The sequence below is a fragment of the Lutjanus erythropterus genome, chromosome 13 (genome assembly GCF_056507025.1).
Source record: "Lutjanus erythropterus isolate fLutEry1 chromosome 13, fLutEry1.hap2, whole genome shotgun sequence".
Taxonomy (NCBI): Eukaryota; Metazoa; Chordata; class Actinopteri; order Lutjaniformes; family Lutjanidae; genus Lutjanus; species Lutjanus erythropterus.
Window position 1 is genome coordinate 37834587 of NC_139329.1, and position 26332 is coordinate 37860918.

At 38.9% G+C, this 26332-nt stretch overlaps 2 protein-coding genes across 4 annotated transcripts; both read right to left on the minus strand.

The window, feature by feature from the left end:
• Positions 1 to 10731: 10731 nt before the first annotated feature.
• On the minus strand, positions 10732 to 15454 carry LOC146317085 (troponin I, fast skeletal muscle-like). Its single transcript, XM_084733716.1, has 7 exons — positions 15365 to 15454; positions 13681 to 13714; positions 13073 to 13109; positions 12795 to 12923; positions 11999 to 12088; positions 11740 to 11913; positions 10732 to 11161 (listed from the first exon to the last, which is right to left on the minus strand). Exons 2-7 carry the CDS (start codon positions 13686 to 13688, stop codon positions 11084 to 11086), a joined length of 516 nt encoding a protein of 171 aa, XP_084589842.1. The 5' UTR covers positions 13689 to 13714; positions 15365 to 15454; the 3' UTR covers positions 10732 to 11083.
• A 3272-nt stretch (positions 15455 to 18726) lies between these two features.
• On the minus strand, positions 18727 to 25381 carry LOC146317086 (troponin I, fast skeletal muscle-like). Of its 3 annotated transcripts, none has more exons than XM_084733711.1 (7): positions 25297 to 25381; positions 23969 to 24001; positions 21568 to 21607; positions 21343 to 21471; positions 20758 to 20847; positions 19829 to 20002; positions 18727 to 19106 (listed from the first exon to the last, which is right to left on the minus strand). In XM_084733711.1, exons 2-7 carry the CDS (start codon positions 23974 to 23976, stop codon positions 19029 to 19031), a joined length of 519 nt encoding a protein of 172 aa, XP_084589837.1. In that variant the 5' UTR covers positions 23977 to 24001; positions 25297 to 25381; the 3' UTR covers positions 18727 to 19028. The 3 variants fall into 3 exon arrangements, with proteins under 3 accessions (XP_084589837.1, XP_084589838.1, XP_084589839.1); XM_084733712.1 differs by lacking the exon at positions 25297 to 25381 and adding an exon at positions 25225 to 25267; XM_084733713.1 differs by lacking the exon at positions 25297 to 25381 and adding an exon at positions 25213 to 25236.
• Between the last annotated feature and the right edge of the window lie 951 nt (positions 25382 to 26332).

Sequence of the window (26332 nt, forward strand, 5' to 3'; positions counted from 1 at the left end):
GCAATAAACAATTATTTTCATCTTTGATTAACTGACTTGGTGCCCTCTTGGATGCCCCTGTGGCAGAATAAATGTGGTAAAATGCCAGTCAGGTCGCCCCTCCAGTGGAGAAAACATGATACAGTAGCATATAGACTTCTAAGAAATTAGCTGGCCTCTGTGTGCCTAAACAGCTAATATTTCCCTGTGTGTTTTTATTACAGAGGTGTGATACTTGTACTTTAAGTCACATAGTAAAACTATTTTAATCTAAGCCCAGAACTGGAACAGTTTGACCATAAATGCATCGTGGCTTTGGCCTCGCTGTTGCCCCACCGCGTACAGCTGGTGCCCTTGGGTGGAGGCATAAAACCACGAGTCTGTAATTCTAGTTCATTCTGTCCAACAAAACCTGATGGTTTCACAGAGACTTATGTGCTGCGTTATTGTTCAGAAAGATCCAGAAACATTTCATTGCCTCTTTCGAAATTACGTATTAAATTCCCTCCTTCGATGAAGGATGTGTGCATTTATATCCCACTGTGTATTTCACCCTTAAATAGCTGCATAAATCCACAACCTGTCATCTCTCAAATGTTTATCAGTGTGGTTACATCACTCATGAAGAATTTGGTTCACAAATGTAACATGTCCAGTCATTGTGTCTTGTATGTGTTGTTGGTTCAATAAATGGAAAAAAAGATGCACACTTTTAAATTGTGGCTGCAATGAACTTTGTACACAGAAAATAATATTCTCATTTTTATATGGTTACAAAATATAAACATTTTTGCACTTAAATATGTTTCAACAAGCCCTGAATTTGCATGGGGTAAAATTATACATCTGCAACTCACTCTCACCTCTCAGTAATGTATACACTGTAATAATGTCTGCACTGTAATTAGTGTTTGATACTCCAGACAGAAAGCAGACGGGGCTGCAGAGGTTTGATCAGGCGCATCTGAACACTGAGCAGGATGAAAGCCTTGGATTAAAACTTTAAACTTTAAAACAAATCCACAAAAACCAGACAGACTTCATGTAATCTGGTAATCATGTTTGAAAAGTGAAAGTGGACCACACAGAGTCGAGAGCGCCATCAGTCCTGAAGCTGCTGAAGGTTGTAAAAAGCTCTTACACAGGATGAAGAAAGACCAAATAAAGAAGGCCTGATTCTGCACCATGGGTTGAATATTTTGCAGCCTCAGTTGAAAAATTGTTTGAAAAATAAATGCCAAGCTGAGAGTGGTAGATGAGGCATCCATGTTGTCTGTAGCTGTCCGTGTCCACATCTGGTTTTGTCCAAAACTCAAGAATCAGCTCTCTATCAGTCCTCTGTAAAAATAATCTCTTAGTGAAGACAGCATCGTATTTCTGCATTGAAATGTCTAAAAACACTGGACTTATGTTGTGTTGAGTTGTGCATCACATTATCTTAAATGTTTCCAATAATTTTGATCCATAAGTTATTAAAAGTAATGGTGCATTTCCTACTAATATCCTGGAAAACACAGGATACACTCGACAGTTGATCAGTTTGTGCACATGATTAAACAATTAAAAGTTAAACTTCAAAACAAAACTGCAAACAAAACAGAAAATGACTACATAATCTGTTGGAGAACAAAATGTTTGTTTGCCTGCAGCGAGGTGAAGGTGGGCCCCAGAGTCAGGAGACCAATTCATCCTGAAGCTGCTGAAAAATAAGGCGGAGTATTTCAGTATGCGTGGACTGTGCATCTGCATGCACACCTTCTGTTTGGTTTCATGTAAGAGCAACAGTGCCACATGCAAAATGGCGGGGTGAAGGTGACAAGATCAACAGGTGTGATGACTGAAACCTCTGTGATCAAGTTCAGATGTGATAAAGACAGCAAAGTGGAAAGTTTTGAAAAATTGGATTGGATTTTTCAGATTACAACGTGAGCACACATCAGCACAAATCTGCACTTAAACACAGGTAGAGTATGACTTTCGAAAGTTACTAGAATAATGATAGAAATAAAAAATAAAGAAGTCTGGTTGTATTTTAGCAGTAATTCAATCAATATGTGCTTAAAAGAATCACTTTCTTGGTTTCACAGAACCTGATGGAGGAATCTACACCTACCTGGAGAACGGAGAACAGTAAAGTAGAACTGTGTTTGCGTATCGTTCTCAGTTCAGTCGTTGATCCTCCTCCAGGTTTTTATGAGCTTCAGTCAGGATGGTTTTTATGGCGGCGTAGTTATTTTACAGCGCCCACCAGGAGCTTTACAGCATGTGGGAGACGTGTTGAGTTTACTGACAGAGTGATGCAGCGGTGATTCCACGTTCAGGTGGAGGAATGCAGCCTCATTAAAGCTGCAGAGAGCAGGAACGACACATTCCTGCAGAGTGAGGTAAACCAGGAAGAGGCACAGAGGAGATACCAACAGAAACTGGACAAAGCTTCAAAAGCTGCTGTGAATGATTTCAGGAGGACGGAGCAGCAGATCTGAAAGCAAAGTTTTGATTTTCACACACAGCTGGAGTTCACACACAACGACTGAAATCACCATGGCTGTGGAAAAAGATAAGAATTTGGTTATTTTCTGCCAAATAAAAGTAAATGAAGAAAAGAAGCGGTGATAAATTCCCACCATTCACTTGCCAACTCATCCTCCCAAATGTCAAAGGACACATTCCAATTCAAACAATCCTCTAAATATTTGTTCACCTCTTACATCCCACTTCAATATATTTATAGACATTTATTTTGGAGAGCAGGCTGCTGTTTCAGCTCCTTTGATTCAACTTTTTGTCTGTCAGAGGTCAACGCGGTCGCATCCTTCACAGACTGAAAACATCTGAAGAACTCAAAGTGAATCTGAGTCTTCATTCTGGAAGAAACATGAGATCAAATCCTAAAAAACAACGAACAAGAGACACAAATGGAAGAGAAAGATGTTTACAGATGTTTACTCTCAGCTTCATGTTCCATAAATAGCTACAGATTGTGTTAAATTACCGTCACCTCCACGTCTCTGTGAGCCTCACACACTCAGACCAGGTTTAAAGTTGCTCTCTGCGGTCTGCACAGGCTCAGCAGGTCTTTTGTTGGATTAGAGGCGTCATTAGTGGTTAAGGAACAGAATTATTTTGCAGGTAACTGGATCGTCTGTTAACACAAAGGAGATTACTGATTCTGTGTATTTTGCTGCAGACCTGGATCCTAATGCAAAACATTCTCTGTTATTGAATAAATGTAGGAGACTGACAGATTTCTCATGTGTGTCTGCAGCTAATCTTCACACCACTGGACCCATCAGTCTAATATCTTTTGTGAACATTTATGACTGTACGCTCAGGGACGTGTCGTGGTTGTGGTGATTCACAGTTTTTGAAAAACCTTTTTTATTGATTACTTTATACTGACTACTGACTCGTCATCTCAAACCAAAGCATGTAAACTATACAAACCAAGTCTGTAACTCACCACAAATTACAAAACTAACTGTGATGGACGCAGAGAAGAGTGATAGAAATAGAGTGCATGTGATGCGCTGTCAGATCCCAGCGCACCAATGACAGACTCAGACTGTTACTGTTAGTGTCTGACAACATAAGATAAAGGATCCCTGCACTGAGACCTTTTTTTTTTTTTTAAAAAAGAGTAAGATATGTTTTGTTTAACTGGAAACCGCTATTTAATTGCTCATGCAGGCAGATATAGGGATTTTGTGGTGCACTGAACCGAAAAAAGAGAGTGAATTGTTGAATATTCGTATTGAGCAGACAAATCTGATGTGACTGAAATACGTGTGAGTCGGGTACAGCAGTAGAGGAAATATAGGCCTGATGAATACTGATGTGACATGCCTCAGACCATAAGGTCGTGCTCCACTGTATGGTCATGGTATCAAACACGTCCCACGTTAGATAAATGGTTGTGATTGGCTGGTCCTGGTCCAGCTTGGCTGAAAACCTGTCTGAACAGTAGGGCCAGAGCAAATAAACCATGAGCTTGCAGATTCGTCTGGTTCTCAGAAGAGCCTTTATGACCTGGAAGACTCCATATTAACTGTTTTTATTTAAACTACCACTCAGAAAACATTGGGGGCCAAAACAGAATATTCCAGTTTAGATTAACTGGACAGAGAGTGGGAAGAAGAGAGGTGTTAACAGAGGCCTAGCATCGAATTTTGCTCCTAACAGGTTCATCCAGCCCTGCTATTACCTCTTTTCATATGTTTCAGTTTTCTAAAAGTCGTGTACGTGCAGCTGCAGCTCTGTGGAAAGTGTCAGCGCTGTTTGAGATCAGATAAACCTGCTCCCGTCTGCTCTCTGACTGATGGAGGACCTGCAGACACCAGATGGACGGCTCAGCTCTCTCCGTGCAGAGGAGAAGGACTGCAGGGCGGCCGGTGGAAGGCTGAACGCAAAGAGAAATAAATCTCCATCCATCCAGAGATGACAACGAGCGTGTGGAGTGTGTGTGTGTGTGTGTGTGTGTGTGTGTGTGTGTGTGTGTGTGTGAACCTGCGAGCTCTGGTGTACTGAAAGTGAAAACATATGGGACTCACAGGGACAAACAGGAGAAAGTTAATGAGATTTTGAGCAGGCACTAAATGTAATGGCACTCCTTGAACTTTTACGATGACCTCCGGCAGGCTGGACATAATAACACTAAATGACTTTACAGCCTGGGTCAGTTATTAGGATGTGCTTGGGTTACAGTCATGAGGTCCGCAGGGAGACGACAGGACGGAATGAAACATTTACGTCTGATTCAGCAGAGTGAGGACATGGAAAATGACCTGAGTCATTTTCACCAAGCAGGAAAGAAAGGGAACTAAAGTTGAAAAAAAAAAAAAGAGATGGATGTGAAGAAAACAGGCTTTGAACCATGAAAATAAAATAAATGAAAAGTAGAAAACAATAAGAGGTTTATTATTTTAATAATAAAACTGTTTTAGAGTTCTTTTTTCTAAAAATTTGTCTCTGGCTCCAGATCTGTATCAAAATACCTGTCAGGATGGAAAATCTTGGGTTTTATGTAACAAATCTTTTTTAGTTCAGGTATAAAAAAAAAAGCGAGAATGTTTAAAGGTATAATCTGCAATATTTTCCTTAAAATACTAGAATTACTTTCTTCCTACTGAACTACACCCTCCACCATGCAGCAGGAAGCGTGCATCTACTCATGGACGAGAGGTTACAGCTCAGCCGAGGAGGACGCTGTTAATGTTTACTTTAGTCTGAGCCTCTCATCCATCAAGTAACTTTGTCAGAATAAAAAGTCAGAATCCAAAACAATGATTTAGTATTTCAAAATAAAGTTAGTGGGCTAACTCAAAATTCTTTCAGTCACGAAATCATTTTCAGACAGTTCCTCTTTATATTGAGATGGGGAACAATTGTAACAACTTTTTTATTTTCCTTCATAAGTCAGTTCAGAAGTACGCTGATCATCTTTTGATAAAAGAAAAATATATGTGTGCAATTTAAAGATCGTGTGAAGCAACAATAAATGTGTGTTCTGAGTTTTTCCACACCACAGAAACATTTTATTAACCATCCAGCTAAATTTGAATGATTAAAAAAAGTCACCAGGTATAAACTTAAGTCTCAAAATTATGAGGTCATTATTATTATATTATAAAAGTGAGCAGCTGTCTCTGAAACGCTGGGGTCGTGTTCACTCCGCTGTCTCAGTGTCAAACACCACTACGACCTGAAGATGACCTGAAACATGGACGCTGCTTCCAGCTGCTTTACTGGACGTGTCCAGACATGTTTGAGCCTCCAGAGCCAGAAGGTGGTGACAGGACGGTATTTTTTTCCTCTGTGTCAGGTTGTTGGAACTGAAGCGAGCTGAAGTGAACTGCTGAGTTTATTTGGACTGAGAGAGTCATTCCCATGTTGGTTCTTGGAGATCATATAGTGTTAGGGGACCATAGCTGCGTCACCAAGCCAAGAAAAAAATACTTATTTTTTCCTTTACACAGACTTTAAGAATACAATTTATATATTTTTATCAGTAGACAAAACTGTAACATTAAATTTCAGGTGAAAAACTAATTTGGAAAAGTAAGTTTTTTTATTTTGGCTTGAACTGTCCCTTTAAAGTGTTTGTTCTGTGGCTCGTTTCCCCCAAAAAGGGCAGCGACAACATTTTGCCTGACATTTTCATCAGCTGGGACAAAGAAGGGCTTCAAACTGTTTCTGCACAGGTACAGATCCTCCTATGACAAACTGTACAGTCACACCTGAGTCAAAGTTCATCATGGAGGAAAAATACAGAACACAGCCGAAAAGATCACTACAAAGAAAAAAGTAGCAACAAAACAACAACCACCACAAAAAAAATCCATATCTAATCTATAATCTATCATCCAAACTCAACCTGATCTGACACTGTAACTTGAAAAACAGAACAAAGACGCCCCCTACTGGTCATGAACCTTCACCCACATCAGCAGGACGACCTCCAACAGCTCTCAGCAGAAACATCTGAGCATCATGTGTCTCCTCCTCCAGGAGACACTAGTGAGACTTTTATTCATGTTATTTATATTTTTGTGTCCTTTAGCGTCCTCTATATTCATCATGTGTTGGACACGTGTCCTCTGACCCACCTGATGTGGACATGCTGCTTCCGACAGACTGAAAACTTCCAAACTGTCGTGTGTCAAATGTTTAATTCTTGTCTCTATTTCTGTTATATTTATGTGATTCATGTCGACCACCAGCACAAAATATCATCTCCAGCAGCTTTAGTCCAGAAATAACCAGCATCAGTTTTCAGAGGACCATGTTAGTCGAAGGGGACGGTGACCTCTGACCTCTGAGAGACCTGAGGTCAGTGTCATCCTGCAGCTCGTCAGTCTGCATGCATGGATCTTATTCTTATTCTTCTCACTGAGGACGTCGACCAGTCATCAGTTTGCTGGTTTTCTTCATGACGCGATGGTTTTCAGTCCTTCTCCTCCTCAGTGCTGCTGAGTTTTTACAGCTAATTAAAACTAACAGCTTCCACCTGAGTGTAAATCAGAACCTAATTAAGCAGCTAACATGAAAACCAGCAGGACTGAGAGTCGCATCCAAACCAACGCCCAGACAACTGTAGTCAAAGGTTTTATTTTAAATTTATAGTAAATATTTTTTGCTTTAAACAAAAAAAAATGTTGATAATTAATCATAAAATGTGTCAAAACCATCTGATCACAAACTTCTGGAGCTTTTGGTTGCATCAGACGATCTTCAGTCGGTGGATTTTGCTCAGTTGCTGATTAAAACTTAAAATGTCCGTTTTTCTGAGCACATTAAGGACTTTTTAATCCATGCTGGAGCTCAGCTGGAGCTTCCTCAGCTGACATGAGAATATTCTCTAAACTAGTTTTGAGGTGAATTAACTTATTTTTCCGATTTTATTTTCATATTTGATAGATGATGTGGTGATATTTTAGTAAAGCAATATAAAAAATATCAGTAAGCCAGTAACAGAACAAGTATGTAATAAAAAAAGAGTATTAATAATAAAATAAAGATAAAAATATACAATAATAAGATAAGATGTGCATTTTTCTTGAGTAAACTTCCTCTGAGCAAACTATCAGCCACAGAGAATCATTAAATTCTCTTTTGTGATAAAAAATATCCTCTTGATCGTGTTTTTTAGCTGCATTTATTTAAAGTGCAGAGCTCATCATTATCTCCCAAAAGTGTGATGGTGATATCGCAAGAACGGCCAAGGTCACGGTGACCTCGCTAAACACATTTTTGGCTGTGCAAAAGGTCAAAGGTCAACTGTGACATCATGATGTTCAGCTCTCTATCAGTCCTCAGTCCTCCTCTGAATAAATAGTCTCTAAGTGAAAACAGCAGGTTTCTACCTGGAAATTATTCACTGGAATCACACATAGTGAGGAGAAAATACACTTAATATCTTTTATTAATTCCTTCAAAGTTACAGGTGAGTTTCATATGAAAATATTCACTACAGACATTTTATGAGTCTGAACAGACCTGGATGAAAACTGTAACTTGACTGGTCGGTGGAGACAAACAACAGCGAGGCAGTAATTTTATTTTTTGACTGCTCTGTTGTGGAGGTCATGTTAATGTTGCATCTGGAAGGTGCAGGACATTGCAGCAGGTGCTTCACCACCTGCACTGTCCTGAGTGACCTCTGCTAGTTTGGGTAATTTATTTATCCATCTCTTCCTTTTTGTGGACAGAGGGACAGAAAACCTCCAAACTGTAGAGTGAAATATTCACCTCTTGTCTTTATTTTTGTTTTTCATGGGATTCACCACTAAACACAAAATATCAAAAAGCATAAAGAATAAGAATGAGACCAGCAGACCAGTGACGGAGAGAAAACTCTGCATTTCTTTTTTTTTTTTTTTTAAAGGGAGACTTGGTGAAGTCACATGATCCAAATATAACTCTGAGGCGTCTCCTCACATTCCCCCGCAGGTCGACAGGATAAAGTTAGCCGCTGAGGAAACTTAAGAGGCCCCGGAGCCCCGGGCCCCCAGCAGGCCGGAGGCAGAGCTCAGAGCACCATACAAGGAGTGTGAGAGCATCTGTGTGTGTGTGTGTGTGTGTGTGTGTGTGTGTGTGTGTGTGTGTGTGTGGAGGGTGGGGTGTGTCTGAAACCAGCAGAGAGGTGAATCATTAAAGAACTACAGGAACTCCTATCACACTAAATGACACCAACATCAGACTCAACATCTGAACAACACTTTGTTGATTTAGTTTCACAAAACACTGATGAACCCTGCGGTCTTTCCTTCAGAGCCACCGTCAGGACAAAATGTCTAATTATACACAAAAAATATAAAAATCTACAATCGAAACACTTTGGCAAGTCACGTGACACACATCATTTGACCTGTCACACAAAACAGACCTGAAGAGAACAACTTATACTGGAGCATAATAATAAACAAAAAAATAAAAAGTGAAGATGCCGTATTTCTGGATTCTAGTTTTTATTTTACTGCCACAAGACTGGAGGTTTGATGGTCAAAGTAAATTTAAATATCATGTGACCAGATTGGTGACCACTTAATGAAAACTGGTTTCTTCTTTAGAAATAAAAACATATTTTCCTCGGTGTTGCAGAAAGATGTTTATTGAATCCTTCAGTCTTTGACCGTGGTGACATTTCATACATGCATGTTTCAGCTGTGACTCTGAAGTCCCTGGATGCTCTTTATCTCTCTGCATTAAGATTTATTACCGGTGATAAATTATAATACTCATCATTGTGAGCTGTATGCTCAGGTCGGGTGCACCCTTCTCTTTTATTTGGTCCTTTGCCTCCTAATATTACAACCCCGATTCCTAAAAAGTTGGGATGTTGTGTAAAACAGAGCTGCAGGTGCTGCTGCTGTTATCTGCACATTTCAAAGTCGGATACAAACAGATACTGAACGTAAACAGAGACGATGATCCAAAACTCTGAACCAACCTGATGATAAATACACTCAGACACCAGCGAACTGTAACATCACCTCAGTAAAATGTGATACTGGGAGAATTTCATCCTGCTATTTTTCCATTTAATTTACAAAATATTACTTTTTTTCAAAGCTATAGTTGCAGAGTTTGTCTTGATGTCTTCATGTCAGGTCAGTTTTTTCAATTTCCAACACTGTGGAAATTAAAGTTAATAAATGATGATAACAACGGCAACGAGCAGTGTAACCTGCCGACACAGAACGAGACTACAGACACACTGACTGACGTCTGCTGAATGATTCACTGACTCTGTCCTGCTGCACTCTGCTTCATTTTGAACCACCCTGATTACTGATTGAACTCACCTGAGCTCACCTGAGCTCACCTGCTGTCAATCTCCTCCTGCAGCAGCAGCAGTGTGAGGGGAGGGGCAGCACACACACACACACACACACACACACACACACACACACACACACACACACACACACATTTTGATACATGGCTTTGCTAAGGTCTGTTATTTCTCTAAAGCACATTGTTGCTAAAAAAAAGTACTATTTTACGCAAAATTATTGATTTTTTGGTACATAATCATGTTACAAGCAAGATGATGTACAGTGAGCAGGTCATTACTGCAAAATAAAGCCATAAAATCATTTTAAAATTAATATTTTGTGTCAAATGTGTGCCAAATATTTTTTTGGGGGGGCGGTTAGAGGTTGATTCAAGACCCCTCAGCTTTGTGTCAGGGTCCTGTATCATCCAGCTGGGATTTGTTTTTAGATATTTAACGTCTTACCATTGTGATTTTTGAACTCAGGTGTCACTGCATGTGATGCCACACCCACTTACATGATGTCATATCCATGTGACCTTTTGCACTTTATCATATGCTTTGGTTTTTGTCATTGTTTGGAGTTATTTTGAAAAGATCATAAAGCTAAACTGATATTTTCTGTAACAGTTATCATAACACTGAAACCTTAATTATATTAGCATTTTAAATTATTTCCAGCAAAATAAGCTTGAATTTGCTAAAGTGTACTTTTTTGGGGAATCAGGAAAAAAGACAAATTTACAAACCAGACAGATGAGACTGATTTTAAATTAATAAAAAATTCAGGAATAAATTCAAATGGGAGGGAAAACAAGATTTATGTTTTAATGTTTAGAATAAAAGTTAAAAATTATGACAATATTATTTCACAAAACCAAACATTTTAGAGCCATTCTTTTTGGTGTTGAGTAAAAAATGTCATTCATATTTCTGAAATCATGGCTGCTGTCCTGTAAATAAAAATGAAGACACACATATTTTCTTCCACATTTGATTTTATTGTTTCGATAAGACATCGTTCAGTTTGTGTGTGTTTCCCTGAATGTGTGGAGATTAAGACTTTTTGTTGTGTTTTGTGTGAACCTGCAGAAACTCCTCAGAAACTCCTCCCCCTCCCTCCAGACGAACAAAGTGCCCAAAAAAAAAAAAGACTCAAAGAAAAAAGAATCATCAAACAGCTGAAACTTCCCGCAAACTTCCTGCAGAGTGTCTCCTCTCTACCTGCCGCTCAGCCCTGCGTGACATCACACCGAGACACGAAACACCCGCCTGGTTCCACAGCACATATAAGACTTCATATAAACAGACAGACGGACAGCAGCGACACGTTTAGGCGGCCTCGAACATCTTCTTCCTGTCAGCCTTGTCCTCGATGTTCTTACGCCAGTCGCCCACAGCTTCTGTTGGCTGCAGAGGAGGCAAAACGAAACAGTTTTATTCACATTGTGAACAGTCATATTCAACAACCTCACGTTCTGACACATAACCTGTTTTCCTGTTATAGCAACTAGCTAGCAATGGCTAGCAGTAAACGCACCGTTATCTTGAATAAATGATGGATTTCTAAGCATTTGTAGTAATAGAAACATTCAACTTAAAAAAATATATAACATACATAGCATTTTTATATTATATTTTAATATGTTACATATACATATAGCTTTAAGTTTTTAAATAGACTAAAAAATCTTTTGTTGTGATCATTTATTTTTCTTCTTTAGATAAACTTGGACCTTTAAGGTTTAGAAACCCCCAAAAATGATAGATTTCACAGTGAGCAGTGGTTGCAATTGAAAATATAAAATTATTAACCATTATTCACTTTCACTTTAATGAGTTTTCTCAACTTTTTGAAATACAAGAAAGAAAGATTTAAGGTTTTCCAGTTTTTCCAAAGTAAATCAACAAAAGATTCAAGTTGGCCAAATGTTTCTTTTTTGTGTCCTGCAGTAATTAAAGTTATTTCTCTCAGGTGGTGAACTCACCTCCTCTTTCACCTCCTTCTTGACCTGCTTCAGGTTGGACCTCAGGTCCATGTTGACGGTGTGTTTGGAGCCCAGCAGAGCCTTCAGCATGGAGTCAGCGGACATACGCACCTTCTTCAGGGCGGGTTTCTTCACACCTCTCAGATCAACCACTTTGATCCTCAGGTCCTCAATCTGCGAGAGCAGCAAAGCTTTTTATTTTAGTTTTAACGTCTTTATGAACGTCCTCGCTGACGTGATTCTGTCAGGGGGAGTTTACCTCCTTGTCGGCCTTCTGCACTTTGGCCTCGATGTCGTACCTCTCCTCATCGATCTTGTCAATGAGGGCGTGCAGCTTCTTGCATGTTTCCTGTCGACACAAACACACAGTTCTCATGTTACATATATGTAGGTGTAACCACAGGTACACTTAAATGTGTGTCAACTTTGGTGCTAACTCTGAAAAGAGAAAACTACACGACGACGTTGCTAACTAGCTAACAATTGAATCTTAGCTCTGTGCTGCTAACTTTCGAGGACTGATTGATAGATTCTTTAAAGTTCAGTATCACAAAGAAGGATGCTAATGTCCATGTTGGCAAAAAAGTCATTAGCCTAACCTGGCTTTGCACATTACTGCTACTGAAAACACATAGAACTAGTCTACATTTTTGATTATTATTTTCTCCAAAAACTATAAATCAAACAGCTTTTTTTTTTTTTTGGCATTTTTGAAAGGCGTATTTTTTCACTTTTGATGGAGCTAGGCTAACAGTTTCCCCCCGTTTGCAGTCTTTGTGCTAAGCTAGGCTAAACATGTCTCACATCTATTACTGTACTGCACCCAAAGATGAAAACTAACACCCAGGAAGACATTTCACAAGATAAGTTCTGGAGAATATTGAGTATTTCAATAAAAATGGCTTTCTTTCTACTTCAGTTATCTGTATTTCCCAGAATGCCTTTCAACAATCCCCAGATAAAGAGTATGAACTTATTACTTTTATTTAAAAGCAGCTGTGACTGTATTGAAGCTAACTTGTCGATGTGTTGTTGTGTTGTTTCGCTCCTCTCACCATCAGGGCGGCCTGATCTCCGCCCAGGTCTGGGGAGGGACAGTGCTCGGCCATGTAGGCGTCTTTAGCCGCTGTGGCGTCCTTTTTCTCCTGCTCCAGCCAGTTCTGGGCGATCTGGAGGATCAGGCTCTGCAGGACGAACATCACGGAAACGTCAGGGAAGCTAATTGAATTGTTTTATATGGACAAACAGGCAGCTGCTGCTGCAGCACATGAAACTTTATATTTTTGTGAGGTTTAATAAAATCTAACTAGATTATCTGAAGTGGTTGGTTTACCTTCAGGTGATGCCTGCGGCTGGAAGTCAGCTTTTTCCTGTTTGGGAGGAAGTCGCACCAGAGCATTTAATCATAAACTGAAATATACATTAATATTTACAACTAACATCAAATTCACTCAAAGAGAAAATATCCAATCTGATTAAAGATAATTTTTCTAATTCATTTTCCATATTTTTTTTTTTAGATTCATTCATTTAAATTATCCTGATGTAAAAATATTAATTAATTTATTTATTTTAAACTTTTAAATGTATTTTATGATTATTTGCACAAACAGTTTTATTACAGGCCTGTTATTTTCTTTTTATTGTTCTGTTTTGTATTTTTTATTCTGCCTATTTTATATTTTCCATTGTTCATATTTTGTGTATATTGCATATTATTAAAAATAATCAGAATCTGCATTTTTTGCATGGACTAAGAGTGTGTGTATGTTGACATGGTACAAATATTTTTAGCGCATTATTGAGAAACAAACAAAACAAAGCAGGAAACTGATTTTTTACACCCATTTTCAGGGGAAAAAAAGATTGTGTGCTTGTTTTTTCACAGAAATAATAAACCTGCTGGAAGTGATCAGAGAGGATGATGATGTTCAGACTTACTCAGACATCTTGGCGGTTTTTGCGGTTCACAAACCTGCATGAGGACACACACACACACACACACACACACACACACACACACACACACACACACATCAGAAGGACACGTTTGAGGGGAGGAAACATGTGACCATCTGAACGCCGTGGTCGCTCAGATGGAGGATGTCAGTATGAGGTTCTCTGAGATCAGCATGTTCTGTCACTCAGACGGAGATGGATGGACGGGAATATTTGTGCTGTAACGTGATCTGAGGCCACAGCTGAAGAGCAGCGACGTCGACTGAACTAAACTGGGACGGGCGGGATCAGGTGTCGCGTCCCGGCAGTTTACAACCGGATCAGGTGAAGGGTTAATTTGGTGGAATATCATTAAATAAAGTTCATCTCTGATACCTTTAAATTAAACTATTGAAGGTCCAAATCTTAATGATCGATGATCAATGATCAATTCAGCTCTCATTCCAAATTTAGCTTTTTTGATTTGGTGTAAAACTTCTTTAAATTTTCTTTTTGTAACTTTCACAGTGACTTGTTGGAACTGACAGACCCAAATTTACCTTTCTGAGTTTCTTTTAACAAGAATGACACTTAAATCTGACAAATTTAGAAGCTATGATGCCAAAAGTAAAACAAGCAACAGCCATGAAATGAATCCTGCAGACACTCAGACAACAAATGTAGTAATTAACCATTAATAAGATCATCAGCTGAACATTCATATTAATCAAGCACTTAATAAAGACTTAGTCTGTCCAATAACTGTCACGGAGACTAAACTTTCACTGCCAATAAGCAAAACATTTTCACATCTTTTGAGGCAAAAGATGGTGCAGATTTTAAGGTGATTTAAACAAATAAATCTGATCTTAGTCGAAAAGATGTTTTGTCAAATTATCAAAACCAGAATCTTGATGTTTTCTCTTTTATAGCCGCCTGAGTGCGACAGTTTTCTCACACTGAGCTGCGGTTTTCTTTTTGTTTTAAAGCTTCAAAATGACTTGCTGCAACTGAAATACCCAAATCTACCTTTAAACACTGTTTATTTTAACAAGAAAACTTAAATGTGACAAATTTAGAAACTAGGATGCTAAAAAAGAAAAGAAATAATAGCCCAGAGAGAAATCCTGCAGACACTCAGATGAATAAATGCAGTTATTAACCATTAATGGCATCATCAGCTGTATATCCATATTAATGAAGCAGTTAATAAAAAAAAAATAAAGTAGGTGTCCAATTATTGTCAGTGAGACACACAGTTTAAAGACTTCAGGGACCAAACAAACAACTGTAGTCTTAGTCAAAAGGCAGAATATTTCTCTGACTTCAAACCTTGAAAGCATCACATTGACAACTCTTCAGATAACATTATGACAAGTTGGTATTTTAGCTGTCTGAGTTTCAGCTTCAGGACCATAAAACACGCCGCAGTGCAGCTGAACGGCTCTCATAAATTCAGGTCTGTCAGGAAAAGGTCAAATGTCGGCAACAAACGTGTAGAAAGCGAGTTCAGGATGTCAGGATGGGTCAGAGGTGGAGAAACAAACGTCTCTGATCCCCGTTTGGAGTTTTTAGAAACAAGAGTCAAGAAGTGAACTTCTACTTTTTTTTTTCCTTCTGTGGTAAAATAAAAGATGCTGCTCTCAGAGAGGCTGGAAATGAGGAAATTAAAAAGAAGATTTCTCACCTATTGAGAGGAGGAAGAAGAAGAGGACAAGACACACTTGGTGGAAGAAAAGGAGACACTGCCAAAGCCACAGACAGTGAAAAATGAAATAGGGTATATATGGTGGGTTCCGATGCCTCAGCAAAATGCCCAGATCCTCTTTATGGAAATGGATTCCCGGGCAGACCAATGAATCAACGAGCTCCTGAAATACACCCGGCCCAGCCCCGCTCTGCAAAACCGCCCTCCCTGTGAGGCCGAGCTGATCTGAAGGCATCAAGATGCACATTCAGTGTGTGTGTGTGTGTGTGTGTGTGTGTGTGTGTGTGTGTGTGTGGCAGTTAAACATAAACAGGGGTGACACTTTGTGGCGAGGACAGAAGGGTTAATGTGAAGTTAAACTGCCTTAAAAGTTATTTTGATGATCTGTACTTTAACAGGAGAGACTTTAGAGTTCGTATGAGTTCATGAGTCAAGTTCAATCAGGACTCACTGTCTGTTTTCTTATTGTGCAAGAAACCATTTGTTCTCTTTTGTTAGTGCTGCATTCAGGTGCTCCTCGGACTGTCCCATTTCCCAAAAGTTTGGAAGTCGTTCATGAGCTTTTAAGTCATAAAGTGGAAACAACATGGACGTTGCGTTCCCTTAAACCACGGAAATATGTCTTAACCTGACTCGTCATCATGGTCGATGCTAATAAACAAAGTTTATTACAAGCACTTTTTCAAGGATTTCCAGAACCCCGTATAGGTCACATTATGTGGACAGAAACTAAGTGTCACAATGTAATACTAATTTTTCAAATTTTTCCGACATCACATGAATGCAGCATAGTTAACATTTCTTGGTGTAAGTTAAAAAACATGTGAAAATGACACCTATAAATATAAAAGACCACAAACTGGACACTTAATCTGACTTGTCATCAGGGTTAATGCTCATAAATAACATTTCTAACTAATCAATATGAACAGAAACTAAAGGTAACACCAGGCTAAATGTATTACAAATAACACGTGAGCGAAAACATTGATATGTAATATGGCAACCAGACTTAATAAAAAGTGACAAACCAAACATTTAGACCTTTGTTTGTCCACCACGTCTCTGCATATATGATATATGACAACTCAGCATGTCGTCTGCCAAACATTTAGAGCTCCCAGCTGGGAAAAACATGAATTTTCCCAGTTGGAAATTCATTTTTCTGATTATTCATGAACACAGGATAGTAAACATTTTTGGTGCAAACTATTTTCCAGAACATTTTTCACAATTAACTGTGAAAAAAATAAAAAGTGGGGGACAAAATAGGACATTTCAAAGAGTCTCTATAAAAGATCACAAAGTGAACTTTAACCCTCTGAGTTTTCTAAACAGTCAGATTTTTCCCCTGACGGAGGGACGTTGTGTTTTAAAGGCAGGATCACAGATTTCACATCAAGACGGCGTCTTTAACCAACATCAGATGGAAACATTCAACTGTCTTCATCTTGATTTTATACATTTTATATGTTTGAAAACTTGAGGACAAACAAATAAAGTTTGAGTTGTGTGAACGTTTTCATTCATGTATGTTCTGCCACTAGGGGTCTGTCTCACATTAGAATAATAAGGTCATGAGGCAGCGTGGGATCATGGGAGCTGTTGTCCTCTATAGCAAAAGAAAATCTATCTGACGTGACTCAGCTAGAAAACATGTTCATGGACGATTAGTAAAGTTTTATTTATATTACATTTAGTCCCGTGTTTTCCTGGAAATTCTAGCATCGTGCATAAATTTGAATAAACTGTGTATTTCTCTGCGTTTTAAAACTTTTGAGTAACAATTTGGATAATGAACAATGATATATGTATATATATATGTATATATAGCTTTATAATAATATTTCTGGAAGAGTTATTTTTAATATTCTTGTGCAGGAATCTTTAAAGGGCAAGTCTGTTATTTATTCTGCTTGTTTGAGTTTTTTTTATATCAGTCTTTAGCTTCCCATTAGTGTTTTTTTAATGTATTCAAATCCAAAGAATCACATTTATGTCACAGTGTGCATGTTTTGCGTTAAAATGCTATTTTCCCAGGTCTGTCTAAACATGATCCGATGAAGGTTTCTGCATGATGACATGATGCTAAATATAAACGGTCTAGGATGAGGGAGGAGACGTCATCTAGTTCTAGTTCTAAAGTAACAGTTCAACACTTTTGGGAAATACAGAGTGTGAGAGTTTGTGTGTTACTGTACAGATTTGGAGTCAGGGTGCAGTTAGCCTAGCTTAGCATAAAGTATGGTTAAATATTTTCAACTCATTTCTGTTTGTGTAGCGTCTGAACATTGAAAATACAACGCGTTTAATAGCTGCTTCCAATCTTTATGCTAAGCTAAGCAGACAGAAAAATAATATCCACCTTCTCATCTTCACTCTCAGAAAGAAAGAAAGTAAACGTATTTCCCATAAATGTTGACCTGTTCCTTTAAAACCCTCAAATCACTTGAAATATTCTCAGTGAACTGGCAGATTTTTCTCTTAAGAAAACAAGATTTTTAGGATTCGATAACAGAAAACAGCTTTTTCATAAAATCAGGATTCTAGTAGCACAAAGTGATCAATAGTTTAAAAAAACACCCGATATTTCCCAGTTCAGACTTTTATTTTGTATTATTGACATTTAATTACTTAATAAACAACATCATTTCTATTTTTTTGTCTAAAATAGAGCTGCAATGATTTGTTTAGGCCGTTAATCGTTTCAGTCATTTTTCAAGCAGAAAAATCAAACATTCCAGCTTCTTAAATGTGAGGATTTGCTGTTTTTCTTTGTCATTTATGACTTTAAATATCTTTGGGTTTTGGACTGCTGATTGGACAAAAGATGCAATGTCAAACTATTTAAATTCTTCCTTGTTGACCCGCTTCTGGCTCTGGGAAATTTTGATGAGCATTTTTTTTAAACATTTAATATCATTATTTGCAACTCTAGTCGGCCGACAGAAGAATTTAACTGACTTTAGATGGTTGATCAATTGTTTTTACAGTTTTATTTGTAAAAACTCATGCAGGACGACGTCTTCTCTCTACTGGACGTTCGTTTAACTTAATGTCTAATTATTACTTTTTTCTGGAGCTTTCATCCACATCTAACAGCTAAAAGGTGGTAAAGTTGCTCATGTTACAAGCTGACAACTTTTCTGCATCATATTTTGAAGATAATTAATATTTTGAAGATAATTAATAGAAAAACAATTTATCAAAGTAAAGAATATTTTCCAAGTTTTTGAAAATCTAAAATCTCAAAGTGTGATTCACAGTTTGATGTTGTGCAATTTGGTATAAAACAAAATGAAGAATAATTAAAATTCTGATAAATGTAACAAACAAATGAATCCTTATTTCAAAACATTTATTTCTACCGACTCCATGAAAACCTGTACAGTTTGAATGTTGCTCTGTTTTAACTGCGTACATGATGACGTTACTCTGTCTCAGTTCAGTCTCTCACGGCGGTGACCGAATCACCCAGACAACCAAAACAAAAAAAAAAAAAAAAGAAGAAGAAAACAACCAAAAAAAAGTGCCTAAACTCTTGTCCCTGTGTGTCCCGCTGGAACACAGAGACACATTCAGTCACTCAGACCTCGGACGGAAACGTCTCCCCTGCTGTCGTCCTCGCCACTTCAGGAGGGATTTAGGAAGTCTCGAACATCTTCTTCCTGTCAGCCTTGTCCTCGATGTTCTTACGCCAGTCGCCGATGGCCTCTGTGGACTGCACACAACAGCAACGCGGATTCATTAACACAAAAACATGACGTGGGAATTTTTCTGGATCACTTCTAACTAATGCTACAACACCGATCATGTTTTAACTTCTGTCTATTTAAAAAAAAACTGGCAGAAGCTTCAATAAATATGTTTAGTTACAATAAGTCAACAGTGACTTTTGGTTTCACTGGAAACATGAACAGCGGCGTCCTGAATGAAAGTCGTCACCTGACTTCCTTCTTTCCGCCCCTAAAGATCGCCGCCAAACAAAAGGGAATTAAACATGCAAAGCTCCTGCTCTGATCTTTAAGCAGTGTGCATTAAAGTAACAGAAATGTGTTTCCCAGCAGGAAGTTGGAAGCAAACTTCCACCAGGGAAAGAAAAAAGGGTAAAAAGTTGGAAATGATAAATAAAAATTTACATGGTAAGTTACCTGACAGCTTTAAATTAAACCAGTGGTGCTCAGCCTTTCATGAAGTGGTCAAATTATTCAATATTTAACAAAAACAATGGGAGATTAGAGAAAAGTCTATCAAATAAAAACAGATTTGTGTATCAGAACTTTGTTTTTTCTTCTTCTCTCTCCTATCAACCATCTCATGACCCCTCAGCTTTATCTGGTGACACTTAAGAGGGGCCCAAGCCCTAGTTTGGGAACCACAGGACTGAATGATGCTTTGACATGTGACAGCAGTTGACAGTGTGAACTTCAGCTCCTTGCTCACCTCCTCTTTGACCTCCTTCTTGACCTGCTTCAGGTTGGCTCTCAGGTCCATGGTCACCTTGTGTTTGCCTCCCAGCAGAGCCTGCAGCATGGCGTCAGCGGACATACGCACCTTCTTCAGGGCGGGTTTCTTCACGCCGGCCAGCTCGACCACCTTCAGCTTCAGATCCTCGATCTGGAGGCGGAGAAACATCACGACAAGTTAGTCTGGGTGCTGTGGAACCGCCTGGTCGGGGAACATGTGGTACTTTTTCCAGAGTAATTAGTGAAGCTACAGTATTGAAGTGCAAGATTACAGGCTTTAACTCTGACCATGATACACGAGTCAAAAATGTTGGAACCAATCAGAAACAGACGTTTGGAAAGCTACCAGGGTACCCAACATGTGATGAAGAACTCAAAGACAGTCAAAAAAGGACGATTACACTCAATCCAAAATGCACAATCCACCATTTAAGGTGGATCCTTCCAGACCGGATTAGACTGATCTAGACCTGGTCTGACTTCCACCTCACACAACTTGAAGCTTCACCGGATAGAAGATGACAAACAAGAGCACAGTTTGGTGGTTTGTGTCCAAAAACAGTTCCTACTTCTTCAGTTTTAATATTTTTTGTCAACGTCTCTGAGTATCTGGCGTCAAACTTCTGTCGATTTCCAGTGTCACAGAGGAAAAAATAAGAATGATCTACAGGTGCAGGTCCCAAAATAACAAAACAAGAAACATTTCTAAAAAGTTTCTTAGCTAATATGTTTCCTGTTGCCAGAGGAAACTTCTCAGATGCATCTGATTCAAGATAGAAAGGACAGAAAATAAAAGTGTACATAAAGACATTTAGATTCTAGAAAGTTCTTGGAGCAGAGGTATCTAAAGACTCGCCTCGTCGTAACTCACCTGCGAACGTCACGTCAGCTCATTCTGTCTCTCACCTCTTTGTCGGCCTTCTGCACTTTGGCCTCGGCGTCGTACCTCGCCTCGTCGATCTTGTCGATGGCGCCGTGGAGCTTCTTGCAGATTTCCTGTCGATTCACAAAACAAATAAACACGTTGGTAACAAGTTAAACATATTTAGTCAGCTGTTGTGATTTAATGATGAGCGATTCTGGACTGAGCTGATCCTCACGAAAACTCTGATTCGGACCATTCGGAAGGTGATCAAGACTTCCTTAATCAATAAAACTCAGCTGTGGAAGAAGAAGTACTTTGATTTTTTTTTTTACTTATAGAAATAGAATATAGATCATATGGTTCATTCTTCTGCATCCAGAAAGCTCATACAAAAGTTTACCAAGAGATTTGTGTGCCAAACAAGTAAATGTTGCTCTATTAATATAAACTACGGGTCCAGATAAGAATAATCTTTATGTTTTATTGCAGATAAGTAACTGTATTTTTTGACTGAAGTGGAAAAAAAATGCTAAAATGTTGAAATTTGTGGTAAAAACCCTCCTCAGGTTTTGTGCAAAGTGTGAGCTAACAGCTGCAGCAGTGCAAAGACGCCATCATCGTCTCACCATGAGGGCGGCCTGGTCTCCAGCGAGGTCTGGGGTGGGGCAGTTCTCGGCCATGTAGGCCTCCTTCGCCGCCGCAATGTCCTTCTTCTCCTGCTCGATCCAGCTGGCGGCGATCTGAAGCATCAAACTCTGCAGGGAGGTGAAAAGATGAACATGTAGAGTTTAAATGAAAAGGTTTAATGATAACGCTGCAGTAACGAGAGTGAAGAAAGGTTTTATTCTCACCTTCAGATGATGCCTGCGGCTGGACGTCATTTTCTTTCCCCTGAGAGACGGAGAGGAGACATGTATTAAGTCTGACGCACAGATTTAATAAATTTGTCCTAAAAATTGTTAATTTAAAAGAGGAATTTGACTCTTATTCACCTTCTCACAGAGATCAACTCTGTACACTAAATTAAAGCTGCAGCCAGCAGCTGGTTAGCTTAGCTTAGCATAAAGAATGGAAACGGGTGGAAACAGCTAGCCTGGAAGCAGATCAACCTCCCTACGTTCCAGCAGCTCTAAAGCTCACTGATTAAAGTGTTATATTTAGTTTAAAACGACTATTGACCATTTTACACTCTAGTTTTTGTTTGTACAAAATAAACGAGACATATGTGAGACTTTTAGTGCCAGACATAAGGAGAAAAACTTTTTGCATTTTGCATTTCTAGAAAAAAGAAATTGACTTTATTCTCAAAATAAATAAATAAATAAATCTTCCTCCTCTGATTTGTTTTTTCTCATGCCTGGCACTAATAATCAAAGTTCAACTTCATTCTCAAAGTTTGGAGTTTATTTTTCTATTTTGAAGAAAAATTATCAAACTATTCATTTAGAATAAAATAAAATAAAATGTGGGGAACCCACATCTAGAAAATTTACCCTGGCAGATCATTTTTCACTCCCAGAAGAATAATTAAAATTTTATACTATAATTATTAAAATGAAGTTTTTTCTTTGTATGTAAATGTTTCTGTGACTCAGCTGACGGTGATAACACACTGGTTCAGCCACATGCTTTGAGCTGCATTGTTCTGTGTCTGGAAAACAAACCGCAACCATTAAAAAAGTCCTCGCAGATTTAAAATGTATTAATATCTCACAGTGCAACGTTTCGTTTTAAATATCAACAGTTCCAGAGTCAGTGTGTCTGCAGTAACATGTTTGTCGTCACACATGCCAGCAGCAACATGTACAGCTGCTGTCATCTGAAGCTGAGCGTTGACCTTCAGACTGAACTGCTGCCTTCACATGTGTTCAGATCAGTTTAGAAGACGCACCAGCAGCTTCAGCGACGTCTCTCTGTCAGCCCAGCAACACCAATTAAACAACTATCAGTCTGACTGTCAGGACGTTACGTGATCAGAGACTCAGAGTTCAGCAGCGGATCAATACTGACAGCAACATTTACACAGATGAAGACTGAATTTCCTTCAGACTCAGCTGTACTTTCAGATTAACGCTAACATGTCACGCTAAGATCTTATGTCACCAAGCTAACTCTTAATACTCAGTCAGTGTGATTTCATTTTTTTATTCCCTGTGATGCTTTTTATCTTCTCTGCTTCCAGAAAAAACACACTGTTTGTTCCTATTATTCAATTTTTTAGCTCCTATTTTGAATTTTCTTTTAAATGTCAGACATTGAATGCCTCCCTCACCTTTATAAAGGTCAGTGAATGATCCAGGAAAATCCAGGATTTTGCTGAATTTTAAAAAATATATGATGAACTGACGCTTTTATTTTTGCAGGACACAATTTCCTGGAAAGAAATGAACACATGAACCTGCAAATTCTTAATCAAAGTCTAACGGAAAGAATAATTTACTACTAGTACTAACTTGGACCTAATTAGAGTAAATAGATACAGTGTTCAGTTAATACACATCCAATCATTTCTCATTTCTCTCATATCCATCTTATACGGCAAATAAGGTGAGAAAATTAATCAGATAATGAATAAATGACTGATGGATGAGTATTTATTTGGGTTTAAGTGGAGCTTTTTTTTTTTAACAAAAACTGCTTATAAATGCAAGAAAAACAACTAAATGTGAATTAAAATGTTGTTTCAGGACTTTTTCTCTATTTTCCAAACAATTCGAGGCAAATCACAATGTTTTTTTTTTCCACTGTGACAAGAACAAAGTAGCAGAGCATAATCCTCAAATCAATCATTCTCATCTGAAATGGCTAAATTGTCAAGAAAAGTGCTATTTAAATAAAGTTTATTATTATTATTAAAGCTACAAAAGGCTGCTTTTTCCTGACGGGACGTGATATTAACCGCTGTGTTCTGTCAGATTGAATTCCTGAATTAGAGACACCATACTGTGACACATTATCTGGGATTTACACTGGTGTTTAAATCCAAAACTTCCTTAGAGATTATCAGGAATTTACAGACCCGTAAATAAACAACGTGTTTCCTCGACAGTCGAGTCTGACAAGCTGCGTCTGCGGCGTCTTAAAAATAGCCACAGTTTTTGTGAGACAGGTGAGGTTTTGAAATGAAATCCAATTAATGCAATTAAAGTCAGATTATTTTTTTTACATTCTTGTCTTTTTGGTGAGTCTGGTCCTGGTTTGAAGATTAAAAACACAACCTCAGAGAAGGAGAAGAAGAAGACGTGTACTCACTCAGACATTTTGGCGGTTTGTGATCTTCACACCCTGTTCAGAGACAGAAAACACTCATCAGTTAGTCCTGCGCAGACAGGTTACATAAAGCACACTGACTGAGCTGAACAGGTCCGCTCGCCTCCCTGTTATCGATCAGCAACCCTTTGACCTGCAGCGGGAAACACGACACGCTTCACTATCATGGAAAACCGGCTGCCAGCGATCACAAACCGGCTAATTTTGGACGGGTGGGGTCAGATGCCGGGCCCTCGCAGCTCAACAGTTGCCCCCTCTCAAGACATTTCTGCCTGGAATTTAACTTCTTACAGCGAGCCAAGGATCCGAGCACGAAATGCCACCAGCAGAGGAACCAAATGTGGCGCTAAGCACGCAGTGAGAGCCGTTAACACCGATTCCAACATCCTGCAGGCATGCAAACCACCGGCTGACACCGGGCCGCATCCAGAAACTATAAAATGTGCATCCAAATTTAAAAGAACATGTGTTTTTGAGAATGTGATTGCACTTTAAACAGTACAGAGTTTTCTTGTCCAGAGTTTGTCCAGTTTTAAACCATCGTCTTCAGTTCTTCGTCATGGACTTTAATACCAAAACACAGTCCACAAACATCCAAAAAGAAAACTAAACCCTGAAGACTTTTAGTCCGTGCACAGCGGGTCAGCTGCACATGAATATATGAGAAATTTGTCCACAGGCAAGCAAACAATTCAATCTATACGGAGAGTTAAGTTTCCAATACATTAACAATCAATTAATCAATATTTACAGGGGATTCAATGCTCAATTTTTCATACAATTTCTATTAAATTTTGCAGTTTTTTCCAGGAAATCATCATGAAATTCATTGGTAATAAATAAAAATAAAGTTTTACCAAACCCAAAACTCTGCTGATTTCAAGATTCAAAATCCAAACTGGCAAAACAAACATTCATTTTTTATTATTTTGAATATCAAACACCATGCAGGCTAACAAATCATCCAAACACCATCACTTCATCATTTAAAGACGAGCCAGATCAAACTCTGCGCCGCCAAAATAAAACGATTTTCATCAGTTTCAGTCCAAAGCTGAACCTGCCTGAATGTCACGCAGTTATTTCACCTTTCAGCTCCTACAGCGTCCTTCAACAAGTCCAATAAATCTCCTTCTGTCTGATTCTACCTCCAAACATGTGCGCACAGCCTCCAGAGGTCAGAGGTCACACCTGCAGCAGCACCTTCAAAAACCAGTAAAAAGCACCTGAAGTCCCACCTGCCGACCAGCCCTCAGCGCCTGTATTGTTTCCTACCGGAGCGAACGGAGCCGAGCGGCAGAGACTCTCACCTACTGAACGTGACGAGGAGGAGGAAGACGAAGAAGGGGGGGAGACACTGCCAAGTCCTAAACAGTAAAGATTAAACAGGGTATATAGGGTGTGAAGTGCTCGCTCAGCAGAAAGTCAGCCCTCTTTATGGTAGCAGAGCCACTTCAGACCAATCGGCCGGCAGGCTCCAGAAATACCACCGAGAACTCTCCGAGGAACCTCGTAAATTTCTGCTGCAGGAAGTCGCCTCCCAGGAGTGGAGGCTGAGGGAACGCTATCAGGTTCCCCCGCACAGAGACGGGGGAAAGGATGAAGCGATTGTTACACAACAGGCAGCGTGGAGTAACATGATTAATGCTCAGACTCCGTTTCCTTTATACCAGCAGCTTAGCAGGCCGCTGGTGAGAACAAGTCTGTAAAGCTGTTAGTCTCACACACACACACACACACGCACAGACACACACACACACACACACACACACACACACACACACGAGGAGTCGATTCAACCAAAGTTCAGCTCGAGTTAACGTGAAGCTTCAGCAGTCTGAGTGAAAACTAATCAGGTGGATATTAGAGCTGCAGGGATTAATCGATCAGTTGATGACTAATAAATTACCAACTCACCAAATTCACCAACTGAAGAATAAATCAAAATTCTCTCATTTCAGCTCCACAAATATAAATATTTTCTGGTTTCTTTACTCCTCTCTGACAGTAAACTGAATGTCTTTGGGTTTTGGACAAAACAAAACATTTGAGGACGTCGAAAACGAGATGCTACATGTCAAACACTTTAATCCTTATCAATAAAAGCATTTTGAATGTATTGTTTGGTGTATGCAAAATGTTTAAGATTTTGTAAGCATGATTAATTGACTGATTGATTGCTAATTTTACCAATGATCTGTAAAGGAAAGGGCTTACAGTTTGCAAGAAAACAAAAATGTCCCTTGTGACGAAGATATGATATTAAATGTAATATTTTACATGAAAATAACACTGAAAACTAATAATGTGATAATACAGATGAGTGTGAGCTCTGAACTACTTTGC